The sequence below is a fragment of the Equus przewalskii genome, chromosome 7, assembly GCF_037783145.1.
Source record: "Equus przewalskii isolate Varuska chromosome 7, EquPr2, whole genome shotgun sequence".
In the NCBI taxonomy this organism is placed as follows: domain Eukaryota; kingdom Metazoa; phylum Chordata; class Mammalia; order Perissodactyla; family Equidae; genus Equus; species Equus przewalskii.
The window spans coordinates 4,140,545-4,162,634 of record NC_091837.1 but is presented as its reverse complement, the minus strand read 5'-3'; the positions used below and the strand labels follow the sequence as shown (position 1 = coordinate 4,162,634).

The 22,090-nt window shown below is 49.9% G+C and overlaps 2 protein-coding genes and 1 pseudogene across 6 annotated transcripts in view; 1 reads left to right on the top strand and 2 right to left on the bottom strand.

Moving 5' to 3' along the window:
• Positions 1-22,090, top strand: part of LOC103563720 (P2X purinoceptor 6-like) — a 66,155-nt pseudogene that overhangs the window by 6,917 nt on the left and 37,148 nt on the right.
• On the bottom strand, positions 151-20,971 carry LOC103563721 (cationic amino acid transporter 4-like). The gene is made up of 6 exons (XM_070628295.1): positions 20,725-20,971; positions 7,934-8,096; positions 5,553-6,571; positions 4,496-5,088; positions 4,135-4,243; positions 151-4,033 (listed from the first exon to the last, which is right to left on the bottom strand). The coding sequence occupies exons 2-6, from the start codon at positions 7,987-7,989 to the stop codon at positions 3,861-3,863; spliced, it is 1,950 nt and encodes a 649-aa protein (XP_070484396.1). The 5' UTR covers positions 7,990-8,096; positions 20,725-20,971; the 3' UTR covers positions 151-3,860.
• The window catches only part of LOC103544433 (cationic amino acid transporter 4-like), a 222,477-nt gene continuing 200,537 nt past the window's right edge, over positions 151-22,090 (bottom strand). For all 5 annotated transcript variants that reach the window (XM_070628301.1, XM_070628297.1, XM_070628298.1 and 2 more), the window contains one exon: positions 151-329. The gene's annotated coding sequence lies outside the window, so the exon portion shown is untranslated. The remainder of the gene's footprint in view (positions 330-22,090) is intronic.

The following is a 22,090-nucleotide window of genomic DNA, read 5'->3' as shown; positions in this document are numbered from 1 at the left end:
TCCCCCAGCACAGGCTCCGTCCAGCCTCCCTCCTGAGCCCTTTGGCCTCCACCCCATCTGTCCCCACACCCTGCTGCAGCTGGGACCCCTCACCCCAGGCCCTCCTCCACTCCGCCCTGCCTCCAGCACCTCCCTCCATGGCACAGGGGCTTTCTTTTTACTTTTTTCTTAAGATTTTATCTAAAAAAATTACAAAAATCCACAGAAAATGTCAAAGATTAGTACTGTGAAAACCATATAACCTTTGTCTCCTTTCACCACTTTTGTTTTTGTTGTTTTTTTTCACCATTTTGCCCCATTTGCTTTCTCTCTCCCTCTCTAGAGAGGGGCTGGATATATTTAGATGTATTTCACAGGAAACTGTTGGAAAGTGAGTGGCAGATAGTCGACACTCACCCCTCTCAACGCCGTCCTGAGAACAAGGACCTTCCCCAGGTGACCGCTGTCCTCTTGTCACTCTCAGGAAATTTAACATTGGCAGATAAATCTAATATTTAGATTGCTCCAGTTGTGCCAATAATTGTCCTAAATCTTTTTATTTTCTGATTCAGGATGCACTCAAGGCTCTTGCATTGCATGTATTGCCATGTCTTTGAGTCTCCTAAGCAGACCTGTCCCATCCTTCTGCCCCCTCATGTCACCTTGTCACCCTCATGCAGACGTGCACACAGCCACCAGGCCTGGAGGTGACACCTGTGACACTGCTCGCTGGGCCCTCCTGGCCTGGCTTTGCTGGTCCCCCAGCCCTGTGCAACCATGTGGGGCTGGACCCGCCCATGCCCTGCTCCCCTCCCCTCTACACTCTCCCCGCCCTCCATCTCTGCCTAGAGCTCCTCCCTGAGCCCTGGGAATCCAGCCTGAGGGGCTCCTGGCTGGATGTCTTCCCTGGCTTCCTGGGGGAGAGTGAGTGCCCATCTCTGGACCCCACAGCCCAGGGCCTACCCCACCACCCCCACCCCCACTGCTGGTGTCTGTTTAGGGACCCTTCTGTCCACAACCTCTCAGCAGGCAGGGAGCTTCTGAGAGGCAGGTCCCAGCTTATTTGTCCCCTGTATCATCAGCAATGACACAGGGCCTCAATGTGACTGTCAACCCTGAGTAGACAGAGGCGTCTTCCCCACTCCCACATCCGGTTGTCCAGGTGCCTTTAGAGGGGGCCCAGCACCTGCCCCCACTGCTGCTGCTGCTGGGAGCTGGACACCATTGCCAGGGTGGGCCTGGCACCCACTCACTGGAGCATTCCTGAGGCCTGTAGCCTTTCTCTGCTGGATGAGAATTTTGGGCTGGTAAGAGTGGGGGCCCAACCTAGGGGAATCATGGCTAAAGCCCTGGCAGGACCAGGGCAGGGGTGGGGGATAATTCCACCCTTCAGCTCCCAGGCAGGCTGTCCCTCCCCCAGCTCCAGCCTCGGCAGGTGCTGCCTGGGGACCACAGAAGCCAGTTTTGTGTAGAGACTGCAGGGAACAGACACAGGGCGCTGGTCCAGTGGGGCTCCGGCTGGGGCTGGGGCTGGAGATGCTCTTCCAGGCTCCGTCTCCAGTGTTCCCAGCAGCTCCCCGCTCACCGCTCACCAGCTGTCCACCATGCTGGCTGTGGTCGCCTCTGACCCTGCCCGCCTCCCAGCCCTCCTCCCCCTGCCGGCACCCCCCTCACAGGGAGACCCGCTGCCCTCTGAGCTGCCCTGCACTGGGGTCTGTGCAGCCAGAGTCCAAGGCCAGGGAGAAGGCAGCCTGACAAGAGTAGCTGTGGCAGCTGCTCTGTGCTGGGTTCCCAGGGTAGTGCCCCTCCCAGCTCTGGGCCTCATCCATGGAGTGAGGAGTGTAGTCAGCAGATGCTCCAACCCCCTAGGACCCCAGGCAAGGGCACAGGACCCCTTGGGCCCCTACCTGCTCAGCTGATGAGCACCAGCTCCTTCCTGGTGGCAGCCCATGGGTTGTGGAGGGCTGGGATGGGGAGGTGGGTAGAGGGGCTGTTGGTGGGCATGGGGTCCTTTGAGACCTTCTATATATCTGCTTGGTGGCCCTAGCCCAACACCTTGGGACCTGCTCACCGGGCTCCTGGGAGGCATGGGGTGGGGGCTGTATATCTGGACACATGTCATTGCTGCCCAAGGTCACACTTGAGAACATGTCTGGGCAGCTGCCCACCCAGCCTGAGGCAACTGCACGAGGATCATGCTCTGACCAAGACCCCAGGTGGAGCCCAGGGGCTGGAGAGAATGTCCCTAACAGAGGACATGGAGCCCCCAGCAGGCTGGCCTGGTTCAGGTTCTGGAATCCCCCTGGGGGCCTGAGTCCTGCCTGCTGGAGAATTTCCCCATGTCCTGGGCCCACGGTCAAGAGGGGAGGGATGGGGCTGCAGGAGCCAAGCCCTCTCTGGGTCCCAGGGAGGGGCAGGGTTTGGGGTACCCACCCCAGGGAGATAAGGGGCTGCCTCCTCATGGGTCACTGGTGAGCAGGGCCGTGCTGGCAGCTTGTGGGTGGAGCGACATGGGCCAGGCTGGGCAGCATCTGGAATCATCTGGCACCTGGAGCCTCAGCAAAGCCTTGGGGTCCCTGCTGCCTCTCACCCCCAGAGTAGTGTCCATGGGAGGTGGGTTCAGAAGGGCCGAGGTGAGAGGTCACTGCCCTGAGGCCTGGTTATTGGAGCGGGGTCACGTGTCCCTGGTTGTCCTTGGGGCCCAGAGAAAGTGATGTTGAGGCTGCAGAGAGTTGAGGAGTAAAGCTGCCAAAGCCAGAGGCTTCCTGTGTGGTCCTCACAGGCAGGAACATGGATGGGGAGGCATCTATGGTAGATGGAGTGTGGCCTTGGGGAGACCATTGCGGGTGCATGGGGACCCGCAAGGCCCAGGTCACAGCCACCAGGTGGGCTGAAGGTCCCTGGAGCAGGTCCAGGCGCCTGTGCACCCACCTGCCCACGTGTGTCCCATCCTGAGCCTTTGTCACAGACCTGAGGGGGTGGCAGGGAGAGAGGCCACTGGAAGCTGCGGGCAGCCCTGGGCTGGGAAACAGCTGCTGCCTCAGTCTGCAAGTGGGTGCATGCCCAGGGGACCATGTGGGCCATGTGGGCCATGTGGGCCTGTACCTGAGAGACGTGCGTGCCCGGGCAGGGAACATCTCCATCTGGGGCAGGCCTCAAGACATGCCCTGCTCTCTTGGAGCCCTGGGAAACCAAGGGAACCGCAGAACTCCACTGCCTTTTCTAGGTGGCCTCCGGGGGTCCAGGCTCTGCTCTATGAAACCCCTCAGGGGACATGTGGGGGAGCCTGGGAGGGAGTATGACTCTGCCCTGTCAGGGACCCCTCTGTGTCTGGTGTGTGTAGCTCCCCTCTGAGCTGGGCAGAGGGCACTGGCCTGAGTGCAGGACCCCAGGACCTAGGCCTGGCTGTGACCCTGACTCAGGCTTATCCCTGGGCTACAACTTCCCCCTTAGAGAACCTCAACACCTTTGCTGTGGGTTGGGGACAACAGTCTGGTTCCCGGGGGCAGACGAGAACTTATTGACACAAAGAAAGACACAGTGGGCACGGCAACAGCCCCCATGGCTGGCCGAGCAGTTATTACTGTGGGTCCCTGGGACTCAAGGCTCTTCCCTGCCCACCCTACTCCATCTGCCCAGGTAGCTGGACTTGGTCATAAACTGGAAGGCTCTGGGCAGAGTCCACCACACCAGCGCTGGCCACAGCCCACTCCCAAAGACTCGAAGCTCGGCACCTGGGCTAAGGTCCTGAGGTCCTGAGGACACCCTGGCATGAGCAGGTCTGCAAACATGAACTAGCCTGGATAGAAGAGGCTGCCAGAACCTCTGGCCTCCTGAGGAGGTAGGGGAGGGAGGGTGGGCAGGCAGGTCCCCAAAGGTCCTTAAGGACTGGCGGGTTGCTCCATGTGGCCGGGCTCTTGGGCTGGTGCCTGTCTTGGGGGTTGCACGGCTGACACCATCTCCTCCAGGCTGCCGTGTGGGGCAGTCACCTCTGACTGTTCCCACTGGTTCTCCCTGCTGTGCCTGATGCCATAGCCAAAATACACCACGAGTCCTGCAAGGGTGGCACAAGCCTGAGGGGCAGGTCTCAGGCCTGCTTCCCTGCGTACCCTCCCCCTGCAGTCCCCTGTGGGTCCCAGCTGGGCCCCCACTCACCCATCAGCAGCCAGATGGAGAAGCACAGCCAGGTCAGGTAGCTCAGGTGCAGCATGAGGAAGATGTTGAGGAGGATGCTCAGGGCTGGAGTCAGGGGCACCATGGGAACCTGAGGGGACAAGGGCAGGGCTGGGATGCAGGGAAGGGCTGCTGGCCCAGGGCCTGTTTTCTCGGGAGTCCAGAGACATTCTCCACCTCTGGAGATTCCGGAGACAAGGGCCCCCCCGCCATGCAGAGAGAGGGGTGTGGGGCACTGGCCTCCCCCGCCCTGCAGCCCTGGTGCATCCTGCCACGGCAGAGGAGGAAGGGGCGAAGGGAGCTGGCTGGGCTGAGCGCGGTGGGTGCTGGCTGGAGGAAGTACCTGAAAGGTGTCCTGCCAGCGCTGTTGCTGGTGGGCCCCCAGGACGAGGAGACTGAGCAGAAAGGTGATGGAGCTGAGCAGGAGCAGCAGGGTGTAGCCCCAGGGCGGGAGGTGCAGGGCTGAGTCCCCGAAGACCAGCACGCAGCCCAGGGTGATGGCTGAGGCCACCAGGACACTGAGGGCCCAAGCCACAGCGGCTCCGGGTCTGCACCCATCCAGGAAGCCGAGGTAGGGCCTCAGTGCTGGTCGCAGCTGCCCGGGCTCAAGGGCTGAGGCCTGCTGTGTGTCCACAGGGTTGACTGGGTCCTGAGAACTGGATGGAGGGGCCTTTCGGAAGCGCAGCAGGATAACGCTGGCAGCGACAAAAGTGTAGGTCAGCAGTGCACTGATGCAGTGCAACTGCACCAGTGCCTCTTGGTCTTGCAGCACTGCCAGGAAAGCCATGAGGACCCCGAGCACCAGAACGCCTACAATGGGCACCTGGGTCCGGGGATGCATGCGGGTGAACACCTGGAAGAAGAGCCCGTCGGCAGCCAAAACACAGACCATACGTGGCAGGGCAAGGAGGTTTCTGATCAGGACATTGTTCATGGCTGTGGCAGAGGGTGGGAGACTGGTTAGCATGGTGGACCGGCCCTCCAGGGGACACTGCTGGGGGCCAAGACATGGGTGACCCCTTGGGAACATGGCTATGAGTTTGATTTCTCAGAGTGAGCCTAAGTGTATGTGGGTGCTGGATTGTTCCCCCTCACCACCCAGGAATGGGACACCCCAGTTTAGGTGACAGACCCACTGGAGAATATGATGAGGGCTGAGTCCCTCTGCCTGGAAGGATCTGGAAGCACGTGCCCAGAACTGACATTCTGTGTGCAACTGGGAGGGGCAGTGAGTAGGTCCCTCCCAACAAGCCCGGGTGGAGAGTCTAATCATTAGCACCTTTCCTGGGACCATGATGCAACTGGGAGCACAGGCCCAGATGGAGATGTGTTCCCTGGAGGCTTAGAGCAAGGCCCCACCACCCTGTTCCCTCCCCAGTTTGCCTGGCAGCTCCCCTTACCAGAAACAGATTCCATCACCACAGTGAAGCCTGTCCAGCTATAGCCCCGCTTGTAGAAGGCATCAGCGAGCGCCCAGTCAGGGTCCAGGCTGTGCCAGGGCACCAGGAGGGTGAGCACAGTGGAGACAAGGATGTTAGCACCAGCCACCAGGCCAAGAGAGATGGCGATGGCCATGGGCATGGCTCGCTTTGGGTCCCAGGCCTCCTCGCTGGAGGCAGCAACAATATCAAAGCCCACAAAGGCATAGAAGCAGGTGGCGGCACCTTTCATGATGCCAGAGAAGCCAAAGGGTGCAAAGCCGCCCTCCTCAGGGCTCCAGTTGTGCGGGTCGGCCAGGAGAAACCCCAGGATTATGATGAAGAGAATGACGACCAGGCTGATGGCAAGGAAGATGGGGTTGAGCCAAGAAGAGAGGTGGTGTGTGCGTGAGACAAATATGGAGGCTAAAATTATGAGAACAGCAGCCAGGAAGTCTGGGTACCGGGCCAAGAAAGGCACCTGCCAGATGCCCACATGTGCCTCAGTGAAACTGCGGATGCGGTGGCTGAAGATGGCGTCCAAGTAGCCGCTGCAGAGACGTGCCACAGCAGCTCCACCATGGAGTTGCTTGAGGATTATGTTCCAGGCAATGAAGAAGGCCCACAGCTCACCCATGGACGCATAGGTGAACAGGTAGGCAGAGCCCGCACGGGGCACATGCACTGCAATTTCTGTGTAGCATAGGGCTGCCATCAGGGAGGCCAGGGCAGCCACAACAAAAGACATGAGTCCTGCAGGGCCAGCCATCTCCTTGGCTACAGTGCCTGTGAGCACGTAAAGGCCCGAGCCCACCGTGGCACCCACACCCAGCAGAGTCAGGTCCAGCGTGGTCAGGCAGAGCTGCAGCGATGTCTTCCTGGTGGACTCCAGTGTCTTCAGCCGGTTCAGCTTCTGGCAGAAGCGTGCCAGGCTGGTGGTGCTGGGCAGTCCCCGGGCCATGGTGGGTGGCTGAGATGAGCACCAAGCCAGATGCTGGCACCTACAAGAGCCAGAGGGGAGTGAGAGGCTGCCCTGGGTGCTGACCAGACTTCAGTCCTTGCTCTGACCTTGCCCTGGGGACCCAAGCCTGGAACCACTGGCAGCTGCAGGGCTGGATGAGGCAGGCTCAGGGCCTGGCAGCAGGGTGGGCAGGAGGCCACAGGGAAGTGTGGGGATCCTTTCAGCCTGCCTCCAGGGCAAAGGAGGGAGCCTGATGGAGCTAGACTTCAGCATGTTTGGGAGGGGCCCTAAGCCTGGGGAGAGGCAGCCCCAGAGAGCCAAGATAGGAACCGCTCCAGTGGTCTGGGATCTGAGAGCAGGGTGGAAACCCAAGGCTTCCCCAGAGCTGGGCCAGGCCTTTAGGACCCTGAACAGGAATGACTCTGGCCCTGGGCTACACCCAGGTGGCCACCTGTCCTCATACAGCAGTTTTCATCCCAGCATAACTCTCCCTGCTGGGCTGGTGTATCAGAGGGAGAGGGGGTACCCCGGGCCCTGTGCCTGACGCCAAGGACCCATGCCCAGCCCCGATGTTGAGCCACACCACTGCCCAGCCACCTCCAGAGCCGGTTTCACTGTGCCCCTCTACCCAGGTACCAGAGCGTTCGACTCCTCTCTTGACTTGCTGTGACTTACCTGCTTCTCTGTGCCCGTCCCACCCCAGGGTGCCAGAACCAGCACTGGGCCCTGCCTCGTGGTCACACAGACACTCAGTCCACCCTGCCCACACCTCACACGGTCAAGGCCAGAGCTTCCCAGGTTCTGGGGAAGCCCTATGACTGTGCTGGGTTCACTGATGAGGTAGCCCAGGCCACCAGGTAAGTGACCAGCACAGGTCATGGAGGTGGCCTCAGGAGGTGTGTGGAGGCTAAGGTCCAGGTCTTGGTGGGGTCTGGAGCCCACCCTCTTTCCACTGCTGCAGACACCTGCCTTGATCCCTCATCCCAACACACGGACTCCACCAGCTGGGCACCATTCAGGCCCCTCGACCCTGGGAGGTGTGGGGGCTGCGGGAGTCAGGCAACAGGCTGGGTAAGATGAGGGTCTGAATGTGGCTTGGAGGCCCTGGGCAGTCCCTGACCTCTGGCACAATGGGATGGCAGTAAGCCACCCTCACCCACTGACGAGGGAGCGCCCGGCTGTGGGGAGTGTTCTGTGAATTGACAGAACTCGTGCTGGCTGTTCTGACCTTCCAGCTACAGAGAGTGTCCTGAAAGGAGACAAGCAGACCCCTGGGGATGACTTCCAGCCCTCCAGCTTGGGGCACCCCTAGGGCCCCTCAGACCCCAGTGGCAGCCCCTTCCAGCCCAGGAGCACCTGTCAAGCCTGGAGGACCCTGGGGGACCCTAACAGCAGCTCTCACCTGTGGATATCTGTGAGAGGTGTCGTGGACTGAGCATCTGCTCCATGCCAGTACATGCATCACAGGGACACATCACATGTCTCATCACATGACCAACACAAACCCCCTCAGGCTTATTTATTCCTGGAGCTGAGGGGTCTTTGTCCTTCCGCTCTTCCCACTCCTTTGAAAGTGGAAAAATTGGTGTCACAGGGTGTGAACTTGCTTACAGCAAAATGAGGACAATACATCCAAGAAAAGGAAAACCAAAACAGTCATCCTCTTCTCACAGAACTCTTTCCATGTTGTCAGGTTTCTATGTGGTTTGTGGGATAGGACGTTAGGGGCACCTGCAGGCTGTCTGGCTCAGTGGGATGATGACAGGGTGGTGGACTCCCAGGCAAGATGGCACCACTTGGAGCACTCTGCCTTAGCCAGCCTCTTGCTCCCTTCTGGTATGTGGCTGACATTGTCTTGAGGAACTTCTCAGATGGGCTCCCACTTCCTGCAGGGGTGACCCCTCCCGCACCTCGCTACTTGTGGCCTAAACATAACTGAGCAGAGTTCCTTGTTCTGAAATGCCTTCACAGAAACCCAGAAAAGTGCATTTCCAACCAAGAGGCCTGGGCAGTTGCGTAACAGGAGCTCCCCCAAGGCCTGACCGACGGCCACCTGAGAGCTGGTGTGCAGGGTTTCAGAGCACTGACTTTTCATCCACCCAGAGAGGGGCTCTCACCACACCACCTTCACAGCCAACAGATCCAATGCATATTCATGGCCAAACATGGTTGATGCAGTAAACTAAATTTCCAGGGATATGGCTGGGCCAAGTGCTGGACCCCAGCGAGCAAGGCAGTTACACAGAGCAACACATGGAGATGCAGTGAAGAGAAAGCACCAAAAATACAGGAAGAAGAGAGAACACTTCCCATCTCATCCTACACAGCCAGGAGCACCCTGACACCAAATCCAACAAAGACATTATGAGAAAAGAAAATTACAGATCAATATCTTTTATGAATATAGATGCAGAATTGCTCAACTGAATACTAGCAAATCGAATCCAGCAACATATAAAAATGGCCAAGCGGGATTTATCCCAGGAATGCAAGATTGATTTAACATCTGAAAGTCAATCAATGGAATATGTCATACTAACACAATAAAGGACAAAAACCACTTGATTGTCTCAACAGACACAGAAAAAAACAGTCAACAAACCTGGACTAGAAGGGACCGCCCTCAAACTGACGAAGACCATCCACGAAAATCCCTCGGCTGCTGTGCTCAGTGGAGAGAGACTGAAAGCTTTCCCTTTGCTCAGTAACAACATCGGGAGGTCCTCTCACCACTTGTATCCAACATTTCACTGGGGGATCTGGCCATGGCAATTAGGTGAGAACATGAGATAAAAGGAATCCAGATTGGAAAGGGAGGAGTAAAACTATCTGTAACCACAGATGACATGATCTGATGTAGAGAAAACCCTAAGGAATCCACATAAAAAATATTACAACTGATAAACCAGTTCAGCAAAGGTGCAGGACACAAGATCAATATGCAATAATCATTTGTATTTCTGTACACGAGCAATGAACTGTCCGGAAATGAAATTAAGACAACAATTCTGCCTGCATTGCATCAAAAAGAATAAGCTCGGGGGCTGGCCCGGTGGCTCAGTGGTTAAGTGCGCACGTTCCACTTCGGCGGCCTGGGATTCGCCGGTTCGGATCCTGGGTGCGGATACGGCACCGCTTGGCAAGCCATGCTGTGGTAGGTGTCCCACATAGAAAGTGGAGGAAGATGGGCACGGATGTTAGCTCAGGGCCAGGCCTCCTCAGCCAAAAGAGGAGGATTGGCAGCAGATGTTAGCTCAGGGCTAATCTTCTTCCAAAAAAAAAAAAAGAATAAGTTCATGTATAGGCATACTTAGAATACATTTCAAAAAAGAACTGCAAAACTTGTACACTGAAAACTATTAAACAACACTGAAAAAAATTAAAGAAGACCTAAATAAGTGGAAAGACTTCCCACATTCATGGACTGGAAAACTTAAAATTGTAAAGATGACAATACTTCCCGAAATGGTCTGCAGATTCAGTGAAATCCTTATCAAAATATCAAAAGCTTGTTTTGCAGAAATTGTCAAGTTGATCCTAAAATTCATGTGGAGGTGCAAGGGACCCAGAAGAACCAACAGAATTTTGACAAAGAGCGAAGCTGGAGGACTTACATGTTCTGATTTCTCAACTGACTACAAAGCTACAGGAATCAAGACAGTGTGTTACTGACATAAGGAGAGACATAGATCAATGGAATAGATTTGAAAGTCCAAAAACATGGGAAAATAATTTTAAAAAATTTATGACCAATTTAAGTTTATGGCCAATTGAATTTTAAAAAGTAGACCATTTTATAGAGCAGTTTTAGGTTCACAACAAAATTGAGCACAAGTGGAGTTCTCATATACCTGCAGGGCCTACACAGGCACAGCCTCCCCCACTGTCAACATCCCCCACCAGATCGGTATTTCTTATAACTGATGAATCTGCATTGACACGTCATTATCACCTACAGTCCATGATTTACATTAGGGCTCACTCTTGGTGTTGGACATTTCATGGGTTTGACAAATGTATAACGACGTGTGCGCACTATTACAGTAAGCCCTAAAAATCCTCTGTGTTTCACCTACTCATCCCTCCTCCCCACCAACCCCTGGCAACCACTGATCTTCTCACTGTCTCCACAGTTTGGCCTTTCCAGAAGGTCATAGAGTTATAATCGAATCACACAGCATGTAGCCTTTTCAGGTTGGCCTTTTTCACTTAGTAATATGCATTTAATGTTGTCTTATGTCTTCTCATGGCTTGATAGCTCCTTTCATTTTAGCACTGAGTAATATTTCTTGTCTGGATGGACCACAGTTTATTTATCCATTCACCTAGTGAAGGACATCCTGGTTGCTGCCAAGTTCTGGCGATTATGAATAAAGCTGCTGTAAACATCCATGTACAGGTTTTTGTGTGGACAGAAGTTTTCAACTCGTTTGGGTAAATAGCAAGGAGTCTGGTTGCTTTATGGCATGGTAAAATTATATTTAGTTTTGTAGGAAACTGCCAAACTGTCTTCCAAACTTGCTTGGCCATATTGCATTCCCACCAGCAACAAATGAGCGTTCCTGTTGCTCTGCATCCTCAGCAACATTTGCTGTTGTCAGTGTATTGGATTTCTGCCATTCTAACAGCTGGGTAGTGGCATCTCATTGTTGTTTTAATTTGTAAATCACTAATGACACTGGATGTGGAGCATCTTGTCATATGCTTATGTGCAAACTGTGCATCTTCTTTGGTGAGGTGTCTGCTCAGATCTTTTGCCCATTTTTAGTTAGCTTCTTGGCTTCCTTGTCATTGATTTTTAAGAGTTCTTTCTAGATTACGGATAACAATCCTTTATCAGATATACTTTTACAAATATTTTCCCCTAGTCTATACCTCGTCTTCTCATTCTCTTGGTGTCCAATTCCTTTTTGACAAGAGATCCAAACAATTCAATGAGGGAAACAGTCTTCTCAACACACTGCAACAACTGGATCTCCACATGCAAATGAATGAAGTCAGACTCCTACCTCACACCACATGCAAAAATTAACTCTGAATGGATCAGAGACGTAAACCTAGGAGCTGAAACTACGCAGGCAGACCCTGGAGATTTTGCAGGTTCAGTTCCAGACCACCACAATAAAATGAATGTCACATAAGTGAGTTACACAAATTTTTTGGTTTCCTAGTGCATATAAAAGTTATGTTTACAATACACTGTAGTCTATTAAGTGTGTACTAGCATTATGCCTAAAAAAAGAATGTACGTACATTAATTAAAACTATGTTATTGCTAAATAATGCTAACCATCATCTGAGCCTTCAGCGAGTAAAAGAAATCTTTTTGCTGGTGGAGGGTCTTGCCTCGATGTTGAGGGCTGCTGACTGATCAGGGTGGTGGTTGCTGAAGGTTGGGGTGGCTGCAGCTGTTTCTTAAAATGACAACAATGAAGTTTGCCACGTCGATTGACTCTTCCTTTCATGAATGATTTCTCTGTAACATGTGACATGATGCTGTTTGACAGCATTTTACCCACAGTAGAACGTCTTTCAAAATTGGAGTCAGTCCTCTCAAACCCTGTCACTGCTTTATCAACTAAGTTTATGTCATATTGTAAATCCTTTGTTGTCATTTCAATAATCTTCACAGCATCTTCAGCAGGAGTAGATTCCATCACAAGAAACCACTTCCTTTGCTCATCCATAAGAAGCAACTCCTCATCTGTTAAAGTTTTATCATGAGATGGCAGCAATTCAACCACATCTTTGGGTTCCACTTCTAATTCTAGTTCTGTTTTTTTCCTGCTTTTTTCTCCCCAAATCCCCCCAGTACATAGTTGTATATTTTTAGTTATGGGTCCTTTTAGCTGTGGCACGTGGGACGCCACCTCAACCTGGCCTAATGAGAGGTGCCTTGTCCGTGCCCAGGATCTGAACCCTGGGCCGCCAAAGCAGAGTGCGTGAACTTAACCACTCAGCCACAGGGTCGGCCCCTAATTCTAGTTCTAATTCTAGTTCTCTTGCTAGTCCCACCACATCTGCAGTTACTTCCACCACTGAAGTCTTGAACCCCTCAAAGTCTTCCATGGGTTTTGGGATCAACTTCTTCCAAATTCCTGTTAATGTTGATATTTTGACCTCTTCCTATGAATCATGAATGTTCTTACTGGTATCTAGAATGATGAACCATTTCCAGAAGGTTTTCAATTTAGTTTGCCCAGATCCATCTGAGGAATCACTATGTATGGCAGCTATAGCCTTACGAAATGTGTTTCTTAAATAAGACTTGAAAGTCAAAATTACTTCTAGATCCCTCATCAAAATGACTGCCCAGATCCTCCAGAAGGTATGTTGTGTTAGCAGGCAGGAAAACAACATCAATCTCTTTTTGCTTGAGGAAGATTGTCCCTGAGCTAACATCTGTGCCAATCCCTCTCTATTTTGTATGTGCAGTGCTGCCACACTATGGTTTGATGAGTGGTGTGTATGTCCACACCCAGGATCTGAAACCACAAACCCGGGGCTGGCCAAGTAGAGTATGCAAACTTAACAACTACGCCACCAGGCCGGCTCCTATAAACAGTAATACTTTGAAAAGAATCTCTCTCTCTCTCTCTCTTTTTTTTTTTTTTTAGCAGTGTGTATCAACAGGGGGCATAACATATTCAGTAAGCCATGTTGTAAACAGATGTGCTGTCATCTAGGCTTTCTTGCTCCATTTATGGAGCACAGGCAGAGTAGATTCAGCATAATTCTTAAGGGCCCTGGGTTTTCAGAATGGCAAAGGAGCATTGGCTTCAACTTCAAGTCACCAGCTGCATTAGCTCCTAACAAGGAGTCAGCCTGTCCTTTGAAGCTTTGAAGGCAGGCATTGACTTCTCCTCTCTAGCTAGGAAAGTCCTAGATGGCATCTTCTTCCAATATAAGGCTGTTTCATCTACACTGAAAATCTGTGGTTTAGAGTAGCCACCTTCATTAATGATCTCAGCTGGATCTTCTGGAGAACTTGCTGCAGCTTCTAGATCAGCACTTGCTGCTTCACCGTGCACTTTTACGTTATGAAGATGGCTTCTTCTCTTAAATCTCATGAACCAGCCTCTGCTAGCTTCAACCTTTTCTTCTGCAGCTTCCTCACCTCTCTCAGCCTTCATAGAGTGGAAGAGAGTTAGGGCCTTGCTCTGGATTAGGCTTTGGCTTAAGGGAATGTTGTGGCTGGTTGGATCTATCCAGACCACTAACACTTTCTCCACATCAGCAATAAGACTGTTTCACTTTCTTATCATTCGTGTGTTCACTGGAGCAGCACTTCTAATTTCCTCCCAGAACTTTTCCCTTGCATTCACAGCTTGGCTAACTGCTTCGTGCAAGAGGCCTAGATTTTGGCCTATCCAGACTTTTGACACGCCTTCCCCCATAAGCTTAAGTATATCTAGCTTTTGATTTCAAGTGACAGATGTGCAACTCTTCCTTTCACTTGAACAGTTAGAGGCCACCATAAGGTTATTAATTGGCCTCATTTCAATATTGTTGCATCTCAGGGAATAGGGAGGCCTGAGGAGAGGGAGAGAGATGGGGGAATGGCCAGCCAGTGGAGGAGTCAGAACACACACAACATTTATCGGTTAAGCCTGCTGTGTCGCAGGGGCACAGTTCATGGCAACCATTACAATACTAACATCAAGATTGCTGATCACAGATCACTATATCAAATTAATAATAATGAAAAAGTTTGAAGCATTTGGAGAATTACTAAAATGCGACACAAGGACACAAAGTGAGCAAATGTTGTTGGGAAAATTGTGCAGATAGGCTTGCTTGGTGCGGGGCTGCCATAACACTTGACAGGGTTCAGGGCAGGCTACCCCAAGATGTGCCACTCTGCTATGTGGATTATTTCAAGCTGAAGACAATCAAGGTTTAGAAGACTCTGGTAGAACATTTGACCCCCCCCAAAACTGCATAAAAGAATTTAAGAGAGAAGGGCCTGTCCCAGGAGGAGCTCTTACCATGGATAATTCTAGGTGTGAGGGGCAGGAAGGCATCTAGCAAGGGCCATTTTATCAAAAGATCTCTTTCGGGTCCCATTGTCTGTAGATGGGAAAATGCACACATTTGTTTATCAAATATGAGCTCTTTTAATCCTCCTGTGAATTGTCTTCTCCCCCTTTGAAGTCTCAGACCTCTGCCTCCCTCTCCTTAGTCCAGAAGGACATAACTACCTCATTTGCCTGACTGTCTTTGGAATTCTTCATGCTCATGTGAATTCCCAATGTACACATAGTAAACTTTGTTTGATTTTCTCCTGCTAACCTGCCTTACGTCATTTTTATTTATTTGACCAGCTGTAAGAACCAGAGGGGAAAGAGGAGGGGGACTCTCCCTCTTCCCCTACTGTTTTGGTGTATCCAGCAGGATCCCCAATGGCTGTCAAGCTGCCCTCTCTGGCTGGAAGGACTGCATCCTCCCTAGGATGGTGGCAGAGGAGGAGATCCTGGGTTACCTGACAAAGGCCGGCACGAGATAAGATTCTGACCACGTCAGCCTCCCAGAATCTCTATCTGCCGGGTCTGGTGGAAGCAAGTGGTGAGAATATCTTTCTCTCTTTCTGAATTTGGAGTGGCAGGAGAAAATATTTGAGAAACTACTTTCCTGTGCTTCTTAGTGACTCTGGTAAATTTGGCGGAGTACTCTTGGCTTTACTGATCCTTTTCCACCCAGAGATTATCATTGCTTTTTTTCTTTTTTTTTTTGTCTCTATCTTTCATGTCATATGTCATAAGAAGGAAACACAATAGGATAGTCTGGCCCCGCAGGCTGGTGAGTTTTCAGTCTCACCACACCGGTGTCTATTGAGATAAACTTTGCTGTGGGTTCATATTCACATGAAGCAAAAGATGTTGCTAAGGGATATCTTGGAAGCCAAGAGGCCACAATATTGCTGGGCATGGGTCGAGTAGTTAAGAGCCATTGGGGGCTCACTGCCTCAAGAAAATCCCATGATAGGGTAAGTTGGTCATGGAACAGGGAAAATGACAACAGGTCCCCTGTCAACCTCAAAGAGAATTTTATGTGTGTAAAACACACACAATCCTCAACACTATGGCACATCTTTCCTAGGGGTTTGTTTGGCTCCAGGAGACCCAAGGCATAGATAAAGCTGGGTCTTTATCTGTCTTTTGATTCAGCATATAAGAAAAAAACTGGAAGAGGTTTTTCCTCCCATCTTGCTCTATGTCCTGACAACTTGGCTTTTTGACCAGTGAGAAGATTCTCCTTGGTCTCCACCATCTGGAAGGTGAATTTTCCAGAGTGCACCTTGGTGGCCAAATAGGCTAGATTCTGAGCACTCTCTGTCTGGCTGTGCCAAGCTCTCAGGGGAGTTTGTCATAAAGGGTCCAGTCCATAAAGGGCCTTTGTCATCTCAACCTTCCATATTCGTTAGTCCTGGAAAAATCCCATTCCAGTAGTGCCTGCCCAGTGTCACAGATTAGAGGGTCTGTGACTGGAGGTGCCCCATGCACTTGTGGGAGACCGGAGACACCATTTTCACTACACCACCTTTACCACCTGTGCACTGAAGGTTTTTACTCTCTCTGACTACTTTGGGGAGTGAACGCTTTGGATCATCAGGGCTACATCCTCTGTACCATCCCCAGGGATGCCTCTGTGTCCATGGTAAAGATTTATTCTAAACCTGGAAAGTTACCTCCAGGCCTTTCCTTAAAAAGGCTCATTGGATTGAGTCACTATTGGAATAAATATACAAATGGAGACCCTCCTCATCAATGGCCAGACGATGGGTCTTTTAAATTGGAAAAAGTTCATATTTGAAAACCATTTGAGAGCCCTCTCATCACAAGCAGCTGCCTTACTGGTATTTATGAGAAGATCAAATTGAAAAGAAAACCCCCCAAAATATAACGGATACCCTTAGAGAATCTCTTAATAAAATGAAAGACCAGAAGTCAGACTTAGGACAAAGAATAAGAAGCAAATTTAATGAAAATTTCCCTTCTCCTCCCTCCTATACACCCTATATGCCCAACTCCGTGTCTCTGACTCCCCAGAAGATCTCTTGGATCTCTGGGCCCCTGGTTTCCAATCCTCCTCTCAAGACTTAGCTCCTCAGTCAGTTCGATCTCCACCCAATTTTTAAACCTGCCTCTATCCCTGACTGATATTGTTAACTCTCGGGCAAATGCCCCACAATATGAAAAGACAATTGGATACAAGAGGGTGCCAAACAATGATCACGTGGGTTAGACACTGGGCCAAGGGGCTTCCGATAGCTCCTTTTCCTTTGACTTTTTGGCTTGCACTTATCTCCCTCCAAATGGGACATATGCACAGATGGGGGATAGTTAAGGAACTAAAAGACAATTGGTATTCCCTGGCATCCACAAAATTTCTGATCCAGTTATTTCCCTGTGCACCACTTGCCAACCTCACCAAGTTTCTGGAGACATCAGTGTACCCCAGGAAGTCCTCCCAGGCCCACACTGCCCTGTGCGGTGCTCCAAATGGGCTTTACAGCCTTGCCCCAGCTTTAGGCTGTTCTCACTGTTTGGTCATCGTCTGCATGGTTAGTGGAGGCACTGAGTGCTATCCGACTAGACGTGCAGAGGCCACAACAGTGGGACAGAAATTAACAACTGCAGCTGTTCCTTGTTCCAGCTTCCTTTACGGATTGAAGCAGAGCGAGGAGCTCCCTGTACAGCAGAGGTAACCACGTGCTTGAAGAAACTCTGGGGCACTCATTAAAATTTCATACCCCACATCATCCTCAATCATCAGGGCAAGTGGAACACAAAAATCTAGACATCAAAAGGACTTCAGGAAGCTCTGTCAAGAAACTGGACTTAAATGGTCAGAAGCTCTGTCATTGGTCCTTATAAAGATCCGAAATACTCCAAATAGGAGACATGGATTAACTCCTTTTGAAATAGTTTGTGGTTGCCTGATGCCTACTGGCACCTCTAAACCTTCCATTCCTGGATTAAGTGAATTTTATGGGAACTTAAGTGAAAAAATTTGATGCTATGACTAGCTATAGACAAAAATTAACTAGTCTCCTTGAAGCATATCATCAACAGGTAAAAGAGGCATGGCCCCCACCTTGTGACAAGCCTTGCCATCCCTGTGGACCAGGAGATTGGGTGTCCATCCAGTCCTTTAGAAGAAAATATGAGTGGTCACCTTGCTTGGGAGGACATTATGAAGTCCTACTGACCACCGACACTGCCTTAAAAATAAAGGAAAAATCTTCCTGGATCCATGAAAGCCACACCAAAGTAGACCCAGAACATCGCTCTCAGGACAACTGAGAGACAGTTCCTACAGGTGACCTTAAACTAAGGATTTCTAGGCCCCAGTAGCAGTTGACCTTGCAAAGTAGACAGCTTCCCCCAAGATCATGGATGAAGGAAACTCGCTTTCACCTAGTTTTCCCCCTTGCTTTTAAAACTCCCTACACACACACACACACACACACACACACACACCCCTTTTCTTATTTATTTATTTTTTTTAAAGATTTTATTATTTCCTTTTTCTCCCCAAAGCCCCCCGGTACATAGTTGTATATTCTTCGTTGTGGGTTCTTCTAGTTGTGGCATGTGGGACGCTGCCTCAGCGTGGTCTGATGAGCAGTGCCATGTCCACGCCCAGGATTCGAACCAACGAAACACTGGGCCGCCTGCAGCGGAGCGCGCGAACTTAACCACTCGGCCACGGGGCCAGCCCCCCCTTTTCTTATTAATGAATACATATATTCCTTTTAGTCATTTACTCCAAAAGCCGACTAGAGAGCACTGGTCTCTATCTGTCCACTCCCCACCTCTAAGTTTCCACTATGCACTCTTTTCCAATCTGTGTCTTGCTCTCACTAACCCTCTCTTTCTCACTAGGTCGAGCACAGATCAAACACACCTTATGCCAGTTTACCAAACCCAAGCCACGCTAACTAGTCAGTCTGACTGTTGGTTATGTCGACAGCTAGAGAGCACAGAAGAACCTGAACTGGCTTCTGTTCCTGCTGATGTGAACACCTGGTGGACTAAGAATGGAAGATGGATGAATGACAGGGTATGGTGTCCACAACAAGGAAGACATCACTCTGCCTCTTCTCCTGGTGAGTCATTTGGGCCCCAGAAAACCTCTATAGAAGATCCAGGACTGTCCTTTGCCCAGATAAAGACAATAGGTGAAAATTATTCCCTTTGCACTGAAAGTAAACATGACACTGGACCTTTCCTGGGTGACACAGCAGGACAATATTGCAATCAAACTCTGTGGTTTGATTCCACAGGTGGCATCTTCAAACCTCTCAAGGAAATTGTAAGTCACTCTAACACTACTCCTTTTGGCACAAACATTTGCCAAATCACCCAATTATCTGGCTGGCTTACAAGACAACCTTGTCCAACTTGGTTATTGCAGCTGCCTGCATGGTTAAGCTGCCCAATACCATAAACTATATATGGGTGGATTCAAACTCTGAACTCACATGGTCAGGTGACAGGACCAGGCTTTACAGCTGCCCGAATCAGGCTGCAGGCCTCCTGTACCAGCCATTCTGCATCTGTTCTGCTCCCCCAGATTGACAGGAGCACATGGAAAATGGAGATGTTCAGGCACTAACAGTACCAGTGGCAAAGGTCATGGAATACTCTGGACCCTGGGAGCTACAGGCTCAGCTCTAACCTTGTCTGTAAACCATACCGGTCTTTTTATTTTATGTGGCGACAAAGCATACAAAGGGCTCCCAGCTAATTGGCCAGGATGATGTGGACTTAGATACTTGACCCCTTCTATCACCAGATACTCCACACTAAATGCCAGCCACATTGCAAGCTTGAGCTCCTTTGTTCATAAGATTGTGCCACATGAACGTGCCAGTTGAGATTATAGAGAATCCCCTTGTGTGTCACACCTCTAAGTTCTTTTCAGCATCGAGAGTCTTATTCCCCAGCTTTGGAAATTACAAGCTGTAAAAGGCGATCTGAAATCTCTCCATGGTGATGGAACAAGAGTTCAACAGCACCACGCAAACTTTGAAAATACTCCAGTTAGAGATTAACAGCCTAGTCTCTGTGGGCCCCCACAATCAACCTGCTCTGGACACACTGACGGCTCAGCAAGGAGGAGCTTGTGCAATCACTGGTGAAAAACGTTGCTTTTATGCGAACCAAACCAGGCAAGTGGTATCTAGCTTACATCTGTTAAAAGAGAAGATTCACATTTTCCATCAGATGAATGAGGCTCACCCATTTCATTGGACTGACTCATTCCTAGGATTGGGAACTGGCTTAATGGCACGTGAGGAGATGGGCTCCCATCCCTTCCTATCTGCTTGTTCATCTTCATTCTAATCCATGTTCTTTTCTCCCTTCCAGATTTCTTCCATTCAGCTACTAACTCATTTTCTCTCTCCACAGTCACCAGCTCAGCTTTCAATATGTGAACCTTCCAGGGAAGTGTCAGAGACGGCAATTGACGTGGCTCAGGCCAGGCCACCCCAAGATGTGCCACTCTGGTAACTGGATTATTTTGAGCTGAAGACAAGCAAGGCTCAGAACACTCTGAAAGAATATTTTACCCTCTCCCAAATTGCCTAAAAGACTTCAAGAGAGAAGGGCCTGTCCCAGGAAGGGGCTCTTACCATGGATAATTCTAGGTGTGGGGGCAGGAAGGCATCTAGCAAGGGACCTTTTACCAAAAGATCTCTTTTGGGTCCCATTGTCTACAGATGGCCGAGCAAACATTTGTTTACCAAATATGAACTCTTTTCATCTTCCTGTAAATTGCATTCTCCCCCTTTGGAGTCTCAGACCCCTATCTCCCTCTCTTTTGTCCAGAGGAACACAGATACCTCATTTTGCCTGACTGTCTTTGGAATTCTTCAGGCTTATGTGAGTTCCCATGTATGTGTAAAAACTTTAATTTTCTCCAGCTAACTTGCCTTATGTCATTTTTAATTCCTTGACCAGCCATAGGAACCACGACAGGAAAAGTAGAGAATTCTCCCTGTCCCCCTACAACTTCAATTTGTAAAAAATCTGCAAAGTACAATAAAATGAGATATGCCTTTAACACATGTTGTGACTTTGTTATATTAACATTTGTTAAGTTGAGCCCTGCGGGTATCCGATGGTGAGCCTGGGTTCAACAACAGTCCACAAAGGAATTGAAATAGAGAAGTTTGTTACTCACAGGTTCTGGAGAAGGTCCACAGGACACCTTGAGGGGCCACACCGGGAGGTGAAGGCAGAGGGCAGGCAGAGAGATGGCAGGACCTGGGGCGTATGTCCTTATTGGGGTCCGCAGGTAGGCTGCTTTGGGGTTCCCGGGCTAAGTCTGGATTGGGCAATTCAAACTAATTGAGGTTCTCGTAAGCTTTGCAGGGGTCTTATCTAAGGGACACACAGGGGGAAGGCCCTGGGAGGTGGGGAGAATGTTTCTCACAAGGGCAGTTGTGGGAGTCAGATCAGGAACTGACATTTACTCTGACTCTGCCGGTGGTTATCTAGGGTGTGCACTCTCGGGAGGGGCTGGTGTCACTTCAAGGTCCCTGCAGGCTGCTTGTCCACACAAAATGGATGCCAAGGCAGCAATGCTATGGAGCAGTTTAGTTAAACTCCCAAAAACTCTTTGATGAAAACACAGGAGTAAATCCTCACGACTGCAGATTAGGCAATTGTTTCTTTCTTTCTTTCTTTTCTTTCTTATTTTTATTGAGGTAACATTGCTTTATAACACTGTGTAGGGTTCAGGTGTATAACATTAGAATTAGACATCTGTATATACTACAGTGTGCTCACCACCAAAAGTGTAGTTTCCATCCACCACCATAAAATTGACCTCTTTACCCATTTCACTGTCCCTCAATGGTTTCTTAAATATGACATCAAATGTTCAAGCAACCTAAGAAAAATATACATAAATCGGATTTCATCAAAATAAGAACTTGTTTGCTCCAAAGGGTACGATCAAGAAAGTAAAAAGAGAATAATCCACAGGATGGGAGAAAATATTTGCAAATCATATATCTGATAACGGGATTTTGTCCAGAATTTATAAAGAACTCTTACAACTCAACAATAAAAAGATAAATAGCCCAATTTAAAAATGGACAAAGGATCTGAATAGACATTTCTGCAAAGAATATATTGTTGACATCATTAGCTGTTAGGGAAATGCAAATAAAAACTACAGTGAGACACACACCCCAGGGTGGCTACCGTCAAAAAGTCAGAGAAGAGCAAGTGTTGAAGATGATGTGGAGCGGCTGGAACCCTCACACACTGCTGACAGGAATACAAGTTGGAAGAGCTGATTTGGAAAACCACTGGGCAGTTCCTTAAAGTGCTAAACATGAAGTTACTGTATGGTCTAGTCATTCAGCCCCTAGGTATGTACCTAAGATGTGAAAACGTGTCCACACAAAAACTCGTATGTGAATATTCATAGCATCATTCTCATAGTAGCCCAAAAGTAGAAGCAATCCAAATGTCCATCAACTCATGATGGAAAAATAAAATGTGAAATATCCAGACAATGGAATAATATTTGTCCATAA